This window comes from Tubulanus polymorphus, chromosome 6 (genome assembly GCF_964204645.1).
Source record: "Tubulanus polymorphus chromosome 6, tnTubPoly1.2, whole genome shotgun sequence".
Taxonomy (NCBI): domain Eukaryota; kingdom Metazoa; phylum Nemertea; class Palaeonemertea; order Tubulaniformes; family Tubulanidae; genus Tubulanus; species Tubulanus polymorphus.
Window position 1 is genome coordinate 19,092,623 of NC_134030.1, and position 14,172 is coordinate 19,106,794.

Here is a 14,172-nt window from a genome sequence, read left to right on the forward strand (position 1 = left end):
TTTTTTTCAAATAGAAAACATTTTAAGTGATTCAAATGATTTTTCTCATTCTCCGAATAGTTTTAACATCCCTAATTATCAATTTGGTTTAAAACGCGATAGAAGACACTAACCTTCGTCTTCACGTACTATTTTATACAGTACTTTATAGCCTTGGAGTACTCCGTGTAGGGTATAAAGAGGCGGTGGGGACCACATGACCATTATACTGGTCGACGATAGGGCAGTAGCGTGTACTCGCTGCGGCGGCTGACTAGGTACTGAAAATATAAAATAGAGTTCAAAGTATTTCTGAAAAAAAAACAGTTTCAATCCAATGGGAATCGTCGTGTAGGCATTTCGAGGGTTAGATCGAAAGGTGACTGTGAAAAATCTAGTTTTGCAAGATGGGCAAAATGTCACTTGCCCAAAAATTCATTTCATTGTGTTGCAAGGTAATTGGTTTCTGCATACGTTCACCAGATATCGTTAAATGGTGAAATTACGTGCTATGAATTGCATTCATATTCGGACATATACCTATTTCGACACCACAAAGTCACTTGCCCTAAGTTCGTAAGTGGTTAATAAGTGATACAGAAATATCCGATGGTTAACTTTGACACAAAAACGGATATTCCGTTCAAGATTTGTAAACAAGCAGTAAATGCCTCTTACCGTCCTCTAGAGTTAGAACTCCGACCTCTCTGGATCTGGGCCCGGCCCCCTTGGTGTTGAACGCTTGGACGTGCACTTCGTACTTGGTGAACTTCTCCAGATTGTTGATGACTTGTTCGGGGATGAAGTCCTGATCGACGGGTTTAGTAATGTACATGAACGGCCGAGTGCTGTTAAACACTTTATACCCGATATAGTAGCCCTTTATGATTCCGTTTCGTTTGTTAACTGTGGGTGGCTGAAAATTTGTAAAAATAGCTGTTAAGTTAAAACATGAAGCTTATTCGAAGCTGCTAATTGGGGAAATCGAAGATTGCATTGACTTGAATTCCGATTTAGAATATTCTAAGAAATGCCGCTGGGATAACGAAATCATTCTCACATAACATGTGAGGATCCGCAAGTGCGCAGTAGGACATTTCCCACAATAATCACTAACCTCGAAGTAAACTTTGAGCGACTGTGAGCCCAACGCCTCGACTCGCACGCGTAACGGGGGTCCGGTAGGCGCTGAAACAAGCCAAACGTTCAATCATTATACCACCAAATTATTTCTACAGCCTTGTCTTTATAGATAATTGTACACAATATTTGAGATGATATCTATATCGAAGTTTAAAACCGGTAAATCATTAGTTAGTTTTCGAGGTATAATTTCAACAGTTCTAAAGCAGCCACTTCGTTAGTCAACAGAAATAGATAATTCTGCGGAGATGGATTTCAAAAGTTTCAAGACATAATATTTCCATAACTTTAATAACTACTTTCAAGAACTATCAGTTTAGAAAACAGTAAAAAAACATATATAAACCATAAATTCTAAGGCGAGAAATGGTATTGATCTACGTTACGATATCTACATCAAAAAGTAGAAATGTCTTCACACTTACCTTCTTCAGTTGTTGTAGCTGTCAGTACCCTACTCGCCTCGCCCATTCCAACAGAATTATTAGCAAATATCCTTATATGGAATGTGTATGAGGGATGTAAACCGATGATAGAAGCTCGGGTATGACGCCCGTTCACCGTGATATTATGCATCGGGTCGTTCCAGGTACCTGTAATAAAAGTATATGAAAATTAAGAAAAATGAATAGATCCTGGATCTGATCTGATGTTGCTTTATACGATTTAGATGAATTCTCGACGCAAGACTTATAATCCAGACAGTTTATGTACAGCCCCTGGATATAGATAAAAACCGTTGATGACGTAATTCGAAATCATAAACAAAAAAAAAACCGTTCGTATATCGTTTCACGGTGAGATTTAATCATTTCTCTGGTGTAAGTCTGAACTGATACGGCAGTCGTGTACGATGTCATGTTGCATTGTCGATGTTACTCGCCAAACTGAATCTAGAAAATATATATTCTAATTTCGATAGAGAAATCGTTTCTTTTTTCTCGAATAGAAAAAACTTCCTCACAAATACACAAATCTTAAAAACGAACGAACTAAATCATTCATTAGGACCCGGGACCGAATTTTCAACGATCGTGATTAAGAACTGTAATTAGTTTAGAACTGGTTTATTCACTCCGGGTCAATACAGTTCCTTGTTTAATTAATCTAAGTGAGTTCTAAAGTTTTCAGCCTAATATTTCTAGCGTTGCGCGGGCTTGATTTGAAACCTTTGCGCTATATAGTGTGGGTTTGATTTCACTCCGTACCCAATTGTATACTTGTGGGGATTCAATTTTGCTCTGGGCCCGGTTCCACAGTCGTGTGGATTTAACTTAACATTGTCAACACCAGTCAGTTGTTTTAAGTTAACACCTTACATACTCTGTTCAACTCCTAAATGAAGTGCTCATAAACCTTTTGTAAAAACATTACATTTGGTTTGAAACCACCTTAAAGCATCACCCAGAACCTGAACTTAACTTAGATATAATGAAAACTTAACTTAGACATAATGAAAATGTATAATATATGTATAAATAATTCCATAGTTACAATAAAATGAAATTGGATTGAATTGATATGTACCAAGTTCTACCGTGTGGATTTAGTTTGGCATTCGAACCATTTCAAAGGTGTCAGGGTAATTCGACTTTGAACCGGTAATCGAGATTCTGCGGGTTTAATTTGACTGGGGTACGGGAAGTACGTAAGGCATCTTAGTCATTGCATACGTAGCATCGGACGACTTTATGTAAATGAGATTGCCAGGCAAATTTTCACCCGCAGAAATAAGGCGCCTAATGACGTCGAAACCGAGGCGGCTCGATTTGATATTCAAATTAATCGTTATTCGATCGAATTTTAACGGTCGTCGCCGGAATCAAACATCGGGACTTAGATCCCGTTTTAAGTGAAAATTTACAAAAATCTTCCTGAAAACCCATTGCAATGATTAGATTTCCAATTCAACGCCATTATTAACTGATGCAGATATACACCCGTTATGGACCGAATTATTTTCTAGGGCTAAACGTCAATCTCTTGAATGTTCCAGAATTTGGCCTTTGATATGATTTGGGTTGGGAGTGGAAATCGAACGTTTCTTTCCAACGGTCAAATTTCTTTATTATAAAATGCAATTGGTCCAACCCTGTTCAATGTTTCTATGCGCTTCATTGAACCATACTTAAATCATTTAAGATGCCCAAAACCTAGACTCATGCAGAACCAGTTCCTATCTGCTATAGAACGAAAAAAAAGAAACAAAAACAAAAACGCTCATCTAACGTGAAAAAAAAAAAACGTTTCAGCTCGGAACTTTCACGTAGTTATGAACTGTTGTTTTCATCAGCGACTCAACCGAAAATTAGAGTTAAAATTTTCCTGAAGCTAAGACCTAAATCCCCCTGCGAAACTCCCCAAAGCACGATTTTAAATTCAGAATTCTGATCATATAACTTCCTATTATTCGATGAGTTTTAGTTATGAACTGTTTTCTTCATCAGCGCGACTCAACCAAATTTTCCAGAGCCTGAACCCGTGGTTGAAAAAGACCCTAATCCCTGAGAAAATACGGTTTTAATTTCAGAATTCTGATCATTATTACTTTCGATTATTCGCCGATTCTTACCGCTCGAGTTTTTATACTGCACGATGTATTGCGTAATGACGGCGTTACCGTCGAACGCGGGTCTCCACGAAACCTCCACACTCCGAGATGTCGTTTGCTCCACGTTCACGTTAGTGGGCGCTTCCGGTCGCTCCAGCACCACCAAGCGGATCATCAACGAATCATGCCCGAACGCGTTCTGCGTCGTGCACACGTAAAATCCCGTATCGTCTCGTACGGCCGGCGAGATTTTCAGGTGAGAGCTTTTGCCCTGTTTCGTGTACAAGGTGGTGACGGTTAAACGGCGGTTGTACTGCCAGGGTAGGTTCTCGCCGTTGAAACTCCACCCGACCGATATCGGACGGTCGCCGATCGCGTAACAGTCGATCGTGATGTTGTGACCCTTCATCACCGTGTAGTTCTTCTCGGTCTCGTCGAATCTCGCGGGAACTGAATGAAAAACAACCGTACGGTATTAAGATCGAAATATCAATTGATATAGATGACAATTTTTGAGTAAGAAAGGACAGTTACTGCGGGAACTGTCGAAGGAACAGTTACCACGGGCATTGGTAAAGGGACAGTTTATTGCATGCATTAAGGTAGGGACACAATACCTATTGAGAAAGGGTAACTTAATGTTGGCATTTTGGGAACGCACGCTTGTCAAGGGCATTTACGAAGAGACAGCTAATGAGGCTCTTGGAGATAGATACACATAGTGTATTCATGGCACACTGAGTGAAGAACTGTTTGATGGTGGGGTATTCCCGACCACTGTAGATCAACGACACTTGCTGCTGACGTGAAAGAACGTTTTGCGGAGACAAAGAGGATGGCTTTTCAGTGAAACCGTCTACACCTAGCGGACACTGTTAAGCAAGGGGCATTATAGGCATTGAGAGTCAGGGTCAGGGTGGATATTAGAATTCGGGTAATCAACTACAGGGCAGTTAGGGTCAGGGATTGACCATGACGATGACGATGATCTCTAGGGTGAGATCGAACGTCGTGTCTTATATATATTTTAGATTGAATAAATAAATTCTTGTTTTTAAATTCTTTTAATCAGTAAATAGTGGGTTTTTATCTTATTATCCGTTCAGCACGTTTGAGTGTGGTTATCGTTCTATTGACACTTACTGTGCACGGTTAGGAACACCACTTTACTGAGACCGGCTCCGATGTTATTACTCGCGTGACACAAGTAATAACCGTGATCTCTCTCTCGGGCTGAACTGATTACCAGGGAACCATTGGGCAGAACGGTGACCCTGCTGTCGTCTAAATCCTGACCAATCACCTTATAGTTGCTCGGTTCATCACCTTTACAAATACAAATATATAAAGCCAATTATTACGAGCCTGATATTACAAGCTCTGCTTTCCTCTGGTTGCCCTGCGCTGTTATTTTACATCAGTTTACATATATTTTGTATGAATCAAATTAATTACCTATTGTAATTGTGACTGGTATTTATTTATTGATGTAAATTATTCAGGAAAAAAATAAATAATAAAAATGATAATTAATAAATCGAGGCTTTTCCAGATCGGTCCGGGGCCAGAGTTAACCAGTTGGTTAGAGTTAACCAGTGGATAGTTGAAAAAGATGACAATTAAAAAGATCATCGTTACTAGCGTATTTATCTGCCGGTTATCTTTAACCAACTTTTAAGCAGCTTGTCCGATGAATATGAATCTATTTCAAATTGATTTAGTTATAAATCTATTTATACGGGAGGTGAATGGAATATACCTTTAGCCTTCTTCCAGATGATCTTTGGTTCAGGGGTTCCCGTCGTTTGGCAGTCCAAGGTTACGCTTTTGTCCAACACCACGTACGAGTCATCGGGTTCGACCACCCAGCGCGGAGGAACTGTAACAGAAAACGAAACGGACACATTCAAAACGCAATTCTCAATATTTCAATATTCACTCGATAGATCCGTTCAAAAGAATAAAAACGTAAGAACGATATCTGAGAATATGAACGATCGAACACTTCGTGAATGTCAATTCAGATTGCAACGGCTCTAAATTACGGATAAGATTTCGTTGTTTAACTTAAGGCCTGTTTTGTTGCGTCAGAAAAACCAAAATGAGCTAAAGACTATTCATTAGTTGATAGGCTATAAAACGAAATGAGTTTAGACTGGTCATAATTGTAGTAAGATTTAGCTCAAGGAGAAAATTTTAAAAATCCTAAACTACTCTCACATTGTAAGTTTAACTCAAGTCATTTTACACTAACGCAGGCTTGCGGTGCCAATTTTCACGTGGGCTGGTGGTTCTCAAAGCGCTCGGAACAGCTGTTTTTTTTTTAAAGTCAAATGTAAGGAGGACCAATTTCAAGGCTCCTCAAAGTACATCGCCGTATTTTGTTAAAAAGTAACCTTGAAAGAGATTTATGAGCAAAAGAATTCCTTTCTTCTAAGTACAGAGATATAAACGATGATTGTGCAATAAGGGACGTGTTTCTGAGGATCCACGTATATCTTCCATTCAGAACCGATTCTATTGAAGATCTGCGAACAAACTTTCACATTAAAGTCGTTTTAATTTCTACGATTTACGTAAAGTTCTACGCACAATGGCATTAACGTCTCGGAGACACGCGTCGACTGACAGCCGTAACAACGTCACAATCAGCGCCAGCGTTACTCAACGTATAACGCCGTTCGCGCGAGTGATATAGTGACGTTAATTTGGCGTTTTTCTTATTTTCCGTTCGCGTAATTAAAACTCGTAAAATTTAATTAATGGCGTTAATTTAAACTTAGGATGTTTTAATTCGGCGTCGGGTTCAAAGCGACGTATCGATTTAGCAGCGCGTTAGACAGATAGCGGAGACGGGGAGGTATGGCTTGGCGGGTCGTCACGTCCCCGGGGGTGACGTTGCCGAGAGTAATTGTCTAATTAATGGATGATTCAGACGCGCGGATCATTTAACAAATCACTCGCATATATCGGCGCGCGATTAAACTGTTTAAAATCTAATCAATTTCCGTGAAAAAGTCAGGACGGAATTTCTATCGAGAAATGATCGCGCAGAAATCGGTAAAGTTGAAACTCGAACGAATGGAAAAGTACAAACTAAAAAATGAATTTCCCAGGGTTGGATTTTTTCGAATCAGCAACCCGGACCCAGTTCGACAGTAATGCGAGTTGAACTTTGACTCCGAGTCAACTCATTTCAAATGAACTGATTTTTACCCGGGGCTAACTCTTAAGCCCAACGCGCACGACGCGGAACACAGGGAACATGTTAGATAACTTTGTTTCCAGAAACTATTTTTCACGCAATACAAAAACATGCTCTGTTTCCATGTTTCCTGTGTCATGTGCGTTTGGGCTCAACTACTATCCGTGGAACTAATATAATGAAACGAGTAGTACTGAATAGGTTAACAATGTATTTGACGCACGAGCTTTCGCTACTAATGAATAGAAGCTTCATCAGGTGAATGAGAGAGGAAGCGTCTATATATTAGTAGCGAAAGCTCGTGCATCAAATAAATTGTTAACCTATACAGTGCTACTCGCCTGGTTGTGTATATTTACGCCCAGGTTAACACGGCTCCTAGTCTACGAATCCACTCAACGGTGGAACTGTGGATCTCGAGGGATAATAATGAGTTACAAATATACACGAAAGCATTGTTTGTTCGTTTTTGAAACAGGCGGATTATTGAAATCTTTCCGCCGCGCATTTTAATCCCTGTTTTACAGTCACTATTCACCAGCGGTAGATACGATATAGACCTCATCGCTGATGCTAGTATCATTGAATTTATTCGCACAAAAATCAGATACGAGTCGGATAATTGTTTTCGACCGCAATCTGTGCTTGATAATCCTTGCATTGATAGCAAAATGACAGTGTTAGTAGCCTCTAGCTGCCCTGGAGATAAGAATATAAATAGCTGTACGTATAATAATGCTGAACTGGCACGCGACTGGTGTGGGTCTATTTTTGTAGGCGGCATCATTTGAAAATATCGAAATTTGGAAAAAACGATTTCAGTTTAAGATCGTTGTCCAATTTAGCAATACTACGTGTCTGTTTGCCTCGTGCAAACAGTAACAAAAGAAGTGTGTTGTGAGTGATGTAAATATCGTCAAATTAAGGCTAAGTTTGCTTGGTGTTAAACTGCTGGAAAGTTCTGTTCTCCAAAAATTGTTTCATAGGCAAAATTCAAATTTCAACAGGCGACGATGTTATTCAGTTTGAAATGGGTAATTCTGGCGATGATGGTATACGCCTACTCAATCAACGGGTAAAACAGAAATCTACGTTTTTCGTAGTACTAGTCTTTTTGAAAAAGAGTTACGCGCGCCTTAGTGAAAAGCGAATATACAGGGCGAAACGCAATTTGCGGGTATTGTTCGTTTGAGCGACTCCATCTTGTCGAAGTGCACTTCAAACGACCTGGAATCCGAGCTAAATTCGAAAAATAGATTAACAAAAACTACAAAAACGACGTCGATTGTTGCAATCAATACGCGGGGTTGCGTGGTAACGACGTACTATCGTCGAACGCTTTGTAGTTCATCTGTTTTGAAGATGGTTTCCTATTTAACCCGGGCACAAACAAACTTTGATTAGAAAACCCACTCGGACCTGTTTATCTTTTTTTTCCCCGCATGCCATGCCGAGATTTTAAACGAAAAATCGAGCGCCGTGGGAACGACCAGCCGTCGCTCGTTCCAATCGGTCACAACCCGGTGGTGATGATAATGATGACGTAATCACTCGGCAACGAACGCCGCTACGGTTCGACGCGCGTCACCGATCCAAAGAAACGATTTTCTTTTTTTTAAATTACGGTTCGCAGGTCATTAACAAGCGATGGATCGGTGAACCCGGAATTCAAGAAATACCGGAGTAAACGTCCTTTTCGCTCGTCGAACATGGCGAGACCTCAACCCAAACGCGAGCTCAAAGGAAAGCGATTTTCACGAAGTATGTTCCGTCATCGCGAGCAAGTTGAAAATATTGAGGCGTAAATAATCTACGCGAAGAATTGCGTAAAAATCCTGCAACATATTTTGCACGGCCCTCATTTACACAGCCTCTCGTGTGGGTGAGTGCGAAGGCGCAACTCATTAGGCGTGAAGCCCAGTTGGGGAGTTCCCCGAGTACATTTTGAGAATTTGAATAGATTTAGATGCTTGCCCTGCTGAAGTCAGTGAATATCTCATATAACAAAGTCAATGAAACATAAATGTAATCTATTCAATTTTCGTTGAATATAGAAATAGCGGAACGGGATCTCATCTCTATAGATGCAATTGTTAACTGTGAAATTATAAGCAATTGTTAACTGTGAAATTATAAACATATACCGTTAAGAGGAGGGGGTGATTAAGTCCAGGCACGTGTAAAATCTAGTCCACGTTTCAGCGTGAAGTTTTAGATTTAACGCTCGCATTAGACGCCACGAGCACCTGAGCTCGGCACCTGCACAATCGAATCAGCTACGGGGAAAGTACATCAGCATCAATGAATACTGGGGAATGGTCCTGTGGCAAGCGAGCACCCACTTTAGGTGTGTATGCAATCGATGATTCGTAATATATTTCTCCCTGATTTCATTGTTCTGCTTTTTTCCGGGTATAATGAACAGGGGCCGGTTGCTCAAAAGTTGGTTACAGTTAACCAGTGGATAGTTGACATAGTGACGATTAAAAGTTCATTTTTGCTATAGTATTCATCCGCCGGTTATCTTTAACTAACTTTTGAGCAACTGGCCCCTGAATTTTATGATTCGACTTTTGGAAATTGGAGAGTCTCCAGGTGTCACTAGTGTGCAGTCGGCTCTTATTATGTAATACAATTGTAAATACTTCTTGATGTCCCTCTGTATACCTCTCGTTGAGGTGATGAGTGTACTTACGAGGGACATTAAGATTATAAGTAAGATAATATCAGTTGCGGGTGGGAAAAGTTCCCTGAGAAATATTGCCTTTGTGTTTTCAAAAGGGCACGGGAAAATTGCGATGGGAGCACGTGCTTGTTGTGCTCCAGTCAGGATACGCCCTGTGGCTGGCTATACGGATCTGAATCGCGGTCATTCATTAACCGTGTATATATAAGGCATGTACGCGCCTAACTATAGACGTTTCAATTACCGATTTGAGAGCGTGGGGTACATAGGTTACGTGTCGAGCACATTCTCGAGTAGGTGCAGTTTCGGCGCGATAAGTCAAAACGGCCTCCTTTCAATCACGTACAGGTAGCACTTCTGAATAAGCAAATACGTGATTTAATTACTGGGTTATATTTCCCGGATATTGGGTTAGGTTACCGGTCGGGTCTGCTCGTCGCCGATAAAGGGATAAAGAAAATCCGATTGGTATTTGTTTTTTTTGTCGCTGCCGTAAAAAGGGCAAATGAAGGATTCGGCGACGCTTAGCTCGTAATATGAAAATGACAGCGCGTGTTTTGTGCGACTGCAGATTACAGAATTCAATTTGTTTCTACATAAATTCAGTCTTTGATACGCGAAGCCAATTAGCCCACGTCCGAACAAGGCGAAAGTGCTATTAGCAACATTTGTGATATATTGTGTCTGAGGGAACGGGTCAGCTGCGGACGTACAGCGATGTCTAAGATCAGAGTCCAGCCTTAGCTCCTTTTTGTTCTATACACTGTGCCAATTTCTTAAAACAGTTCGACCTAATTTCATGTTTGTTTTACTAATCTAACTCTAACAATTTAAGAGCAGGCTAAACTCATTTTGGTTCTATAACCAATCTAACAACTTAAGACCAGTCTAAACTCATTTTGGTTCAATAACCAATCTAACAACTTAAGACCAGTCTAAACTCATTTTGGTTCTATAATCAATCTAACAACTTAAGACCAGTCTAAACTCATTTTGGTTCTATAACCAATCTAACAACTTAAGACCAGTCTAAACTCATTTTGGTTCTATAATCAATCTAACAACTTAAGACCAGTCTAAACTCATTTTGATTCTATAACCAATCTAACAACTTAAGACCAGTCTAAACTCATTTTGGTTCTAGCCAATCTTACTTCTTAAGTCTAATCAAACTTTTTGTTCTATCAATCTAACAATTTAAGAGCAGGCTAAGCTCATTTTGGTTCTATAACCAATGTAACAACTACAGGCAATTCCTAGAATTCAATCTTGCCATACAATGCGTCTAGTTTGCCTAGAAACGTTATATTCATTTCTATGCAATGACGTACATTTTGTTGAGCTTCTAAAAAATACTTCGTATCAAAATTTCATCTTACCGTCAACGTGAAATCTCGCGGTGTAGTTGACTTTGGCGGCGAGATTTGAAGCTATGCACGTGTAGTTACCATTGTGACGAGGCGTCGAATCACCGATTGACAGTGTACTGGAAAACGTGTCCAGTTGCTGAAAACATTAAAACAAAATAACTGTTTTTTTCAAAACTTAGATATTCGGTAAATTCAAGAGGTTCTCGGTTCATTGATATCAAAAACCACGCCCTCGAGTGAAATTCTTCCGAATTCCAGATAATAGACATTCTATCAGTACTTTTTCCAAAACTGATCGTCTTTTTGAAAAATGAACTACAAACACCATGCACATGGCGGGTTTAGATAGAAATAGGTATTCCAAATTTTGAGACTTCATTCACCCTCTTTCAAAAACGTGCCTTCAAATAAATAGGCACTCAACATTCATTAAAAAGGTCGTTTGAAAGTCTTTGTAGAAACCCCCGGTTATAGAGATTCCGTTGAAGCATTTAAAAGAAAAGATCCTCACGAATCCAAATCACATTTTGTATCACTGAAAGGGTGGCTCCAGAACGCAGATCGATAAATTAGGATTCGAACCCATTCATTGCGAATAGGTATTTTCTTTTTCTTTACTTACATGAAGCACGACTCCTAAGTCAGGCGGTATAGGTTTACCGTCTTTAACCCACGACATCGTGATCGGGGAATCCCCGCTGCTGACGAAACAGGCCACTCTGACGCGTTCTCCTTGTTTTCTCTGCGGGAACCGGAACGGGTCAATATGGGGCGGTTCTACAAAACAAACCGAAACAAAAAACATATTTCAAATCTCTGATTCTGATCATTTTTAGCAATGTTGGTTTCCATAGACAAGTGGCTGTCCAATATCAATAGTAGATAAAACCCACAATAAAAAGAAAAAACTATCTTGATAGTTTTTTTTTATATTGTGGGTTTTATCTACTATTTTTAGCAATGGCTGAAATACGGAAGATCGCAAAAGGTCCTAGTTCAAGAAGCGCTAGGACTGTAATTTGCATAATTCAGGCGAGATACGAGATTGGTGAAATTCTAATTTCTTTGCACATTATCATTCCACATTCAAAACGTTTTTTTGAATAGTTTTCTCATTTTTTCACCACATTTTGAAATTCGCAGAAAATAGAAATATATTTTCACGTTTAGAAGTTTTTAAACAATCCAACAGAGTTCTAACAACGGAACAGCACCAAGCATATCAAACATTTCCGAAATTGTCCAAAACTGTGCAAAGAAATGTCAACTGATTTCGACAATTTTTCACGGCTTAGATATCAATCTAACGAACCCGATTGATACTTGTGATACAGAGGACGTCAACATTCGTATTTAAAATATATTATGTAATACATGTCTATATTATAATTCTTTTAAAACCAATTTTATCCTTATCATTTCAATCCCGACCTTATACACTTCACTCGGCACTGGTCATTTGGACTTTGTCCTACTGACGTCTGGCCATTGTCTCTAGTGGAGCAGTATAAATTCATGTGACTCTCTTTCTCTTTCGCTCTCTTTCTCTTTCGCTCTCTTTCCTCTTTGGCTCTTGTCTCGACAATGAATTTAATTATTTGAATATCGTTTGTGTTTGGTGACTATTCTGAGCTAGTTCCAGGTATCACTCGGGAATGCGTCTCTTACCCATGACTTTGACAGTGACTCCGCGACTCTGTCCGGCGTTAGCCGCGTTTTTAGCCGTGCAGACGTACTCGCCTTCGTCGTAACTGCGTTGAATGTTCAGGATGGATAACGTGCCGTCCTCGCTGACCTGTTGTCGGTGATTGATCGGCAACTGAATTCCACCTGTCGATGATTATACTCAAAGTTGATAAAAACGGTTACAATATCATCGAGTTTTTCTTATCGTTTTCAGCGTATTTCCAGGTGTTTTCTAGACTTAAAGGATTCGGTTGCTCTTTAAGTTCTTAAAGATGGCACATATACAGTCGAAACTTTAAAAAGTTCATTAATCTATCAACATGAAAATAGACGTCGGATCAGTTGGGACAGCTGAAACCCGCATCAAACGTTCAACAAATCCGAATTCGAATCTAAAAACCGATCCGGATTAACACCGATCCGGATTAAGCCAATTTGATTTTATCGGCCTGATTAGTGTTATCAGTGTTAATGATGTTGGTTTCCCAGACGGGCACGATTTCCTATATTTTCTAAAACCAGCTCGACTCCTCCCGTGGCCTTCTGTACACACTTAGAACAAAGGGTTCTTCGGTGGATTCTTTGAAGAACCCAGTGATATATCACTCTCTTATTGTGGAATTATTTTAACGCGTTCTAATGGGATGGATACAAATTCGATTTCGGTGGGCTCGCGATATTGTTAAATTCCACGTACCTTTTGACCAGGTTATCGATGTGATTGGAAACCCTGCCACGTGACACCTGACTACCAGTTTCTCATTGGCCACGGCCGTGACGTTAGCCATTGGTCGAATGTATGGAACCCCTGAAAATAATACGATGAAGCCTTATGACATTGAACATTTATTAAGACGGGTATAAACGGAATCGTTATCATCCCAAAATAATGGTCTGTTTGCCGTTACCCGACCGACCGAAAGGTGATAGATTTATTTTTTGCCCTTAAATTTGGCAAAGAAATATTTCTACCGACTATCCTTAAAACTTGAGTCGGTGTTGAAAATTATTTTGGGATGGCCTTAATATGACTGTAGAGAGACCCAGTTCTACGGTTATGGATAGTTTAATTTGAATTTGGATCTAGTTCCACGGTCATGTAGGTAATTTTTGGATACAGTTCTAGTAGTATGCGTTATTTTTTCTCCGCTGTAACCCAGGTTAAGATATTCAAATTTTCTAGCAAAATCGATTTCAAGCAAAATAATTAATCTTAATGGATGTCGATATATTCGGTAATGTCTTTTAAGAAAGGAATCCTTCATCCTGCATTAGACTGACATGATGAATCGAAGTCATCTCAAAAGTTAGAACGAAAATGCTCCGAATTTTCATCGCATTAATCAAAACACCTCGGACGCACGAAGATCGCGTACCGGTTACTAATTAGCAATCAATTAGCCGTGACTAATTGATCTAATTGCGTTCCAAACAAATTGCGCTCGTTTTTTAATTGAAATCTAATTGAATTAGAAGCGAGATGAGATGTTATAGAGCGTTCTGAGCGTACCGGTTTATTCCTCATTTGCGGTGGCGCGAACATCGTGCGGTA

At 39.7% G+C, this 14,172-nt stretch overlaps 1 protein-coding gene across 1 annotated transcript in view; it reads right to left on the reverse strand.

The window, feature by feature from the left end:
- The window catches only part of LOC141907825 (cell adhesion molecule Dscam1-like), a 66,137-nt gene that overhangs the window by 14,476 nt on the left and 37,489 nt on the right, over positions 1 to 14,172 (reverse strand). Inside the window, exons 7-17 of the mRNA XM_074797568.1 lie at positions 13,318 to 13,428; positions 12,603 to 12,764; positions 11,557 to 11,711; positions 10,944 to 11,070; positions 5,433 to 5,552; positions 4,817 to 4,999; positions 3,695 to 4,123; positions 1,548 to 1,715; positions 1,097 to 1,167; positions 658 to 895; positions 114 to 260 (exon numbers count right to left, since the gene is read on the reverse strand). Coding sequence (XP_074653669.1) covers positions 114 to 260; positions 658 to 895; positions 1,097 to 1,167; positions 1,548 to 1,715; positions 3,695 to 4,123; positions 4,817 to 4,999; positions 5,433 to 5,552; positions 10,944 to 11,070; positions 11,557 to 11,711; positions 12,603 to 12,764; positions 13,318 to 13,428 — 1,911 coding nt within the window. The remainder of the gene's footprint in view (positions 1 to 113; positions 261 to 657; positions 896 to 1,096; positions 1,168 to 1,547; positions 1,716 to 3,694; positions 4,124 to 4,816; positions 5,000 to 5,432; positions 5,553 to 10,943; positions 11,071 to 11,556; positions 11,712 to 12,602; positions 12,765 to 13,317; positions 13,429 to 14,172) is intronic.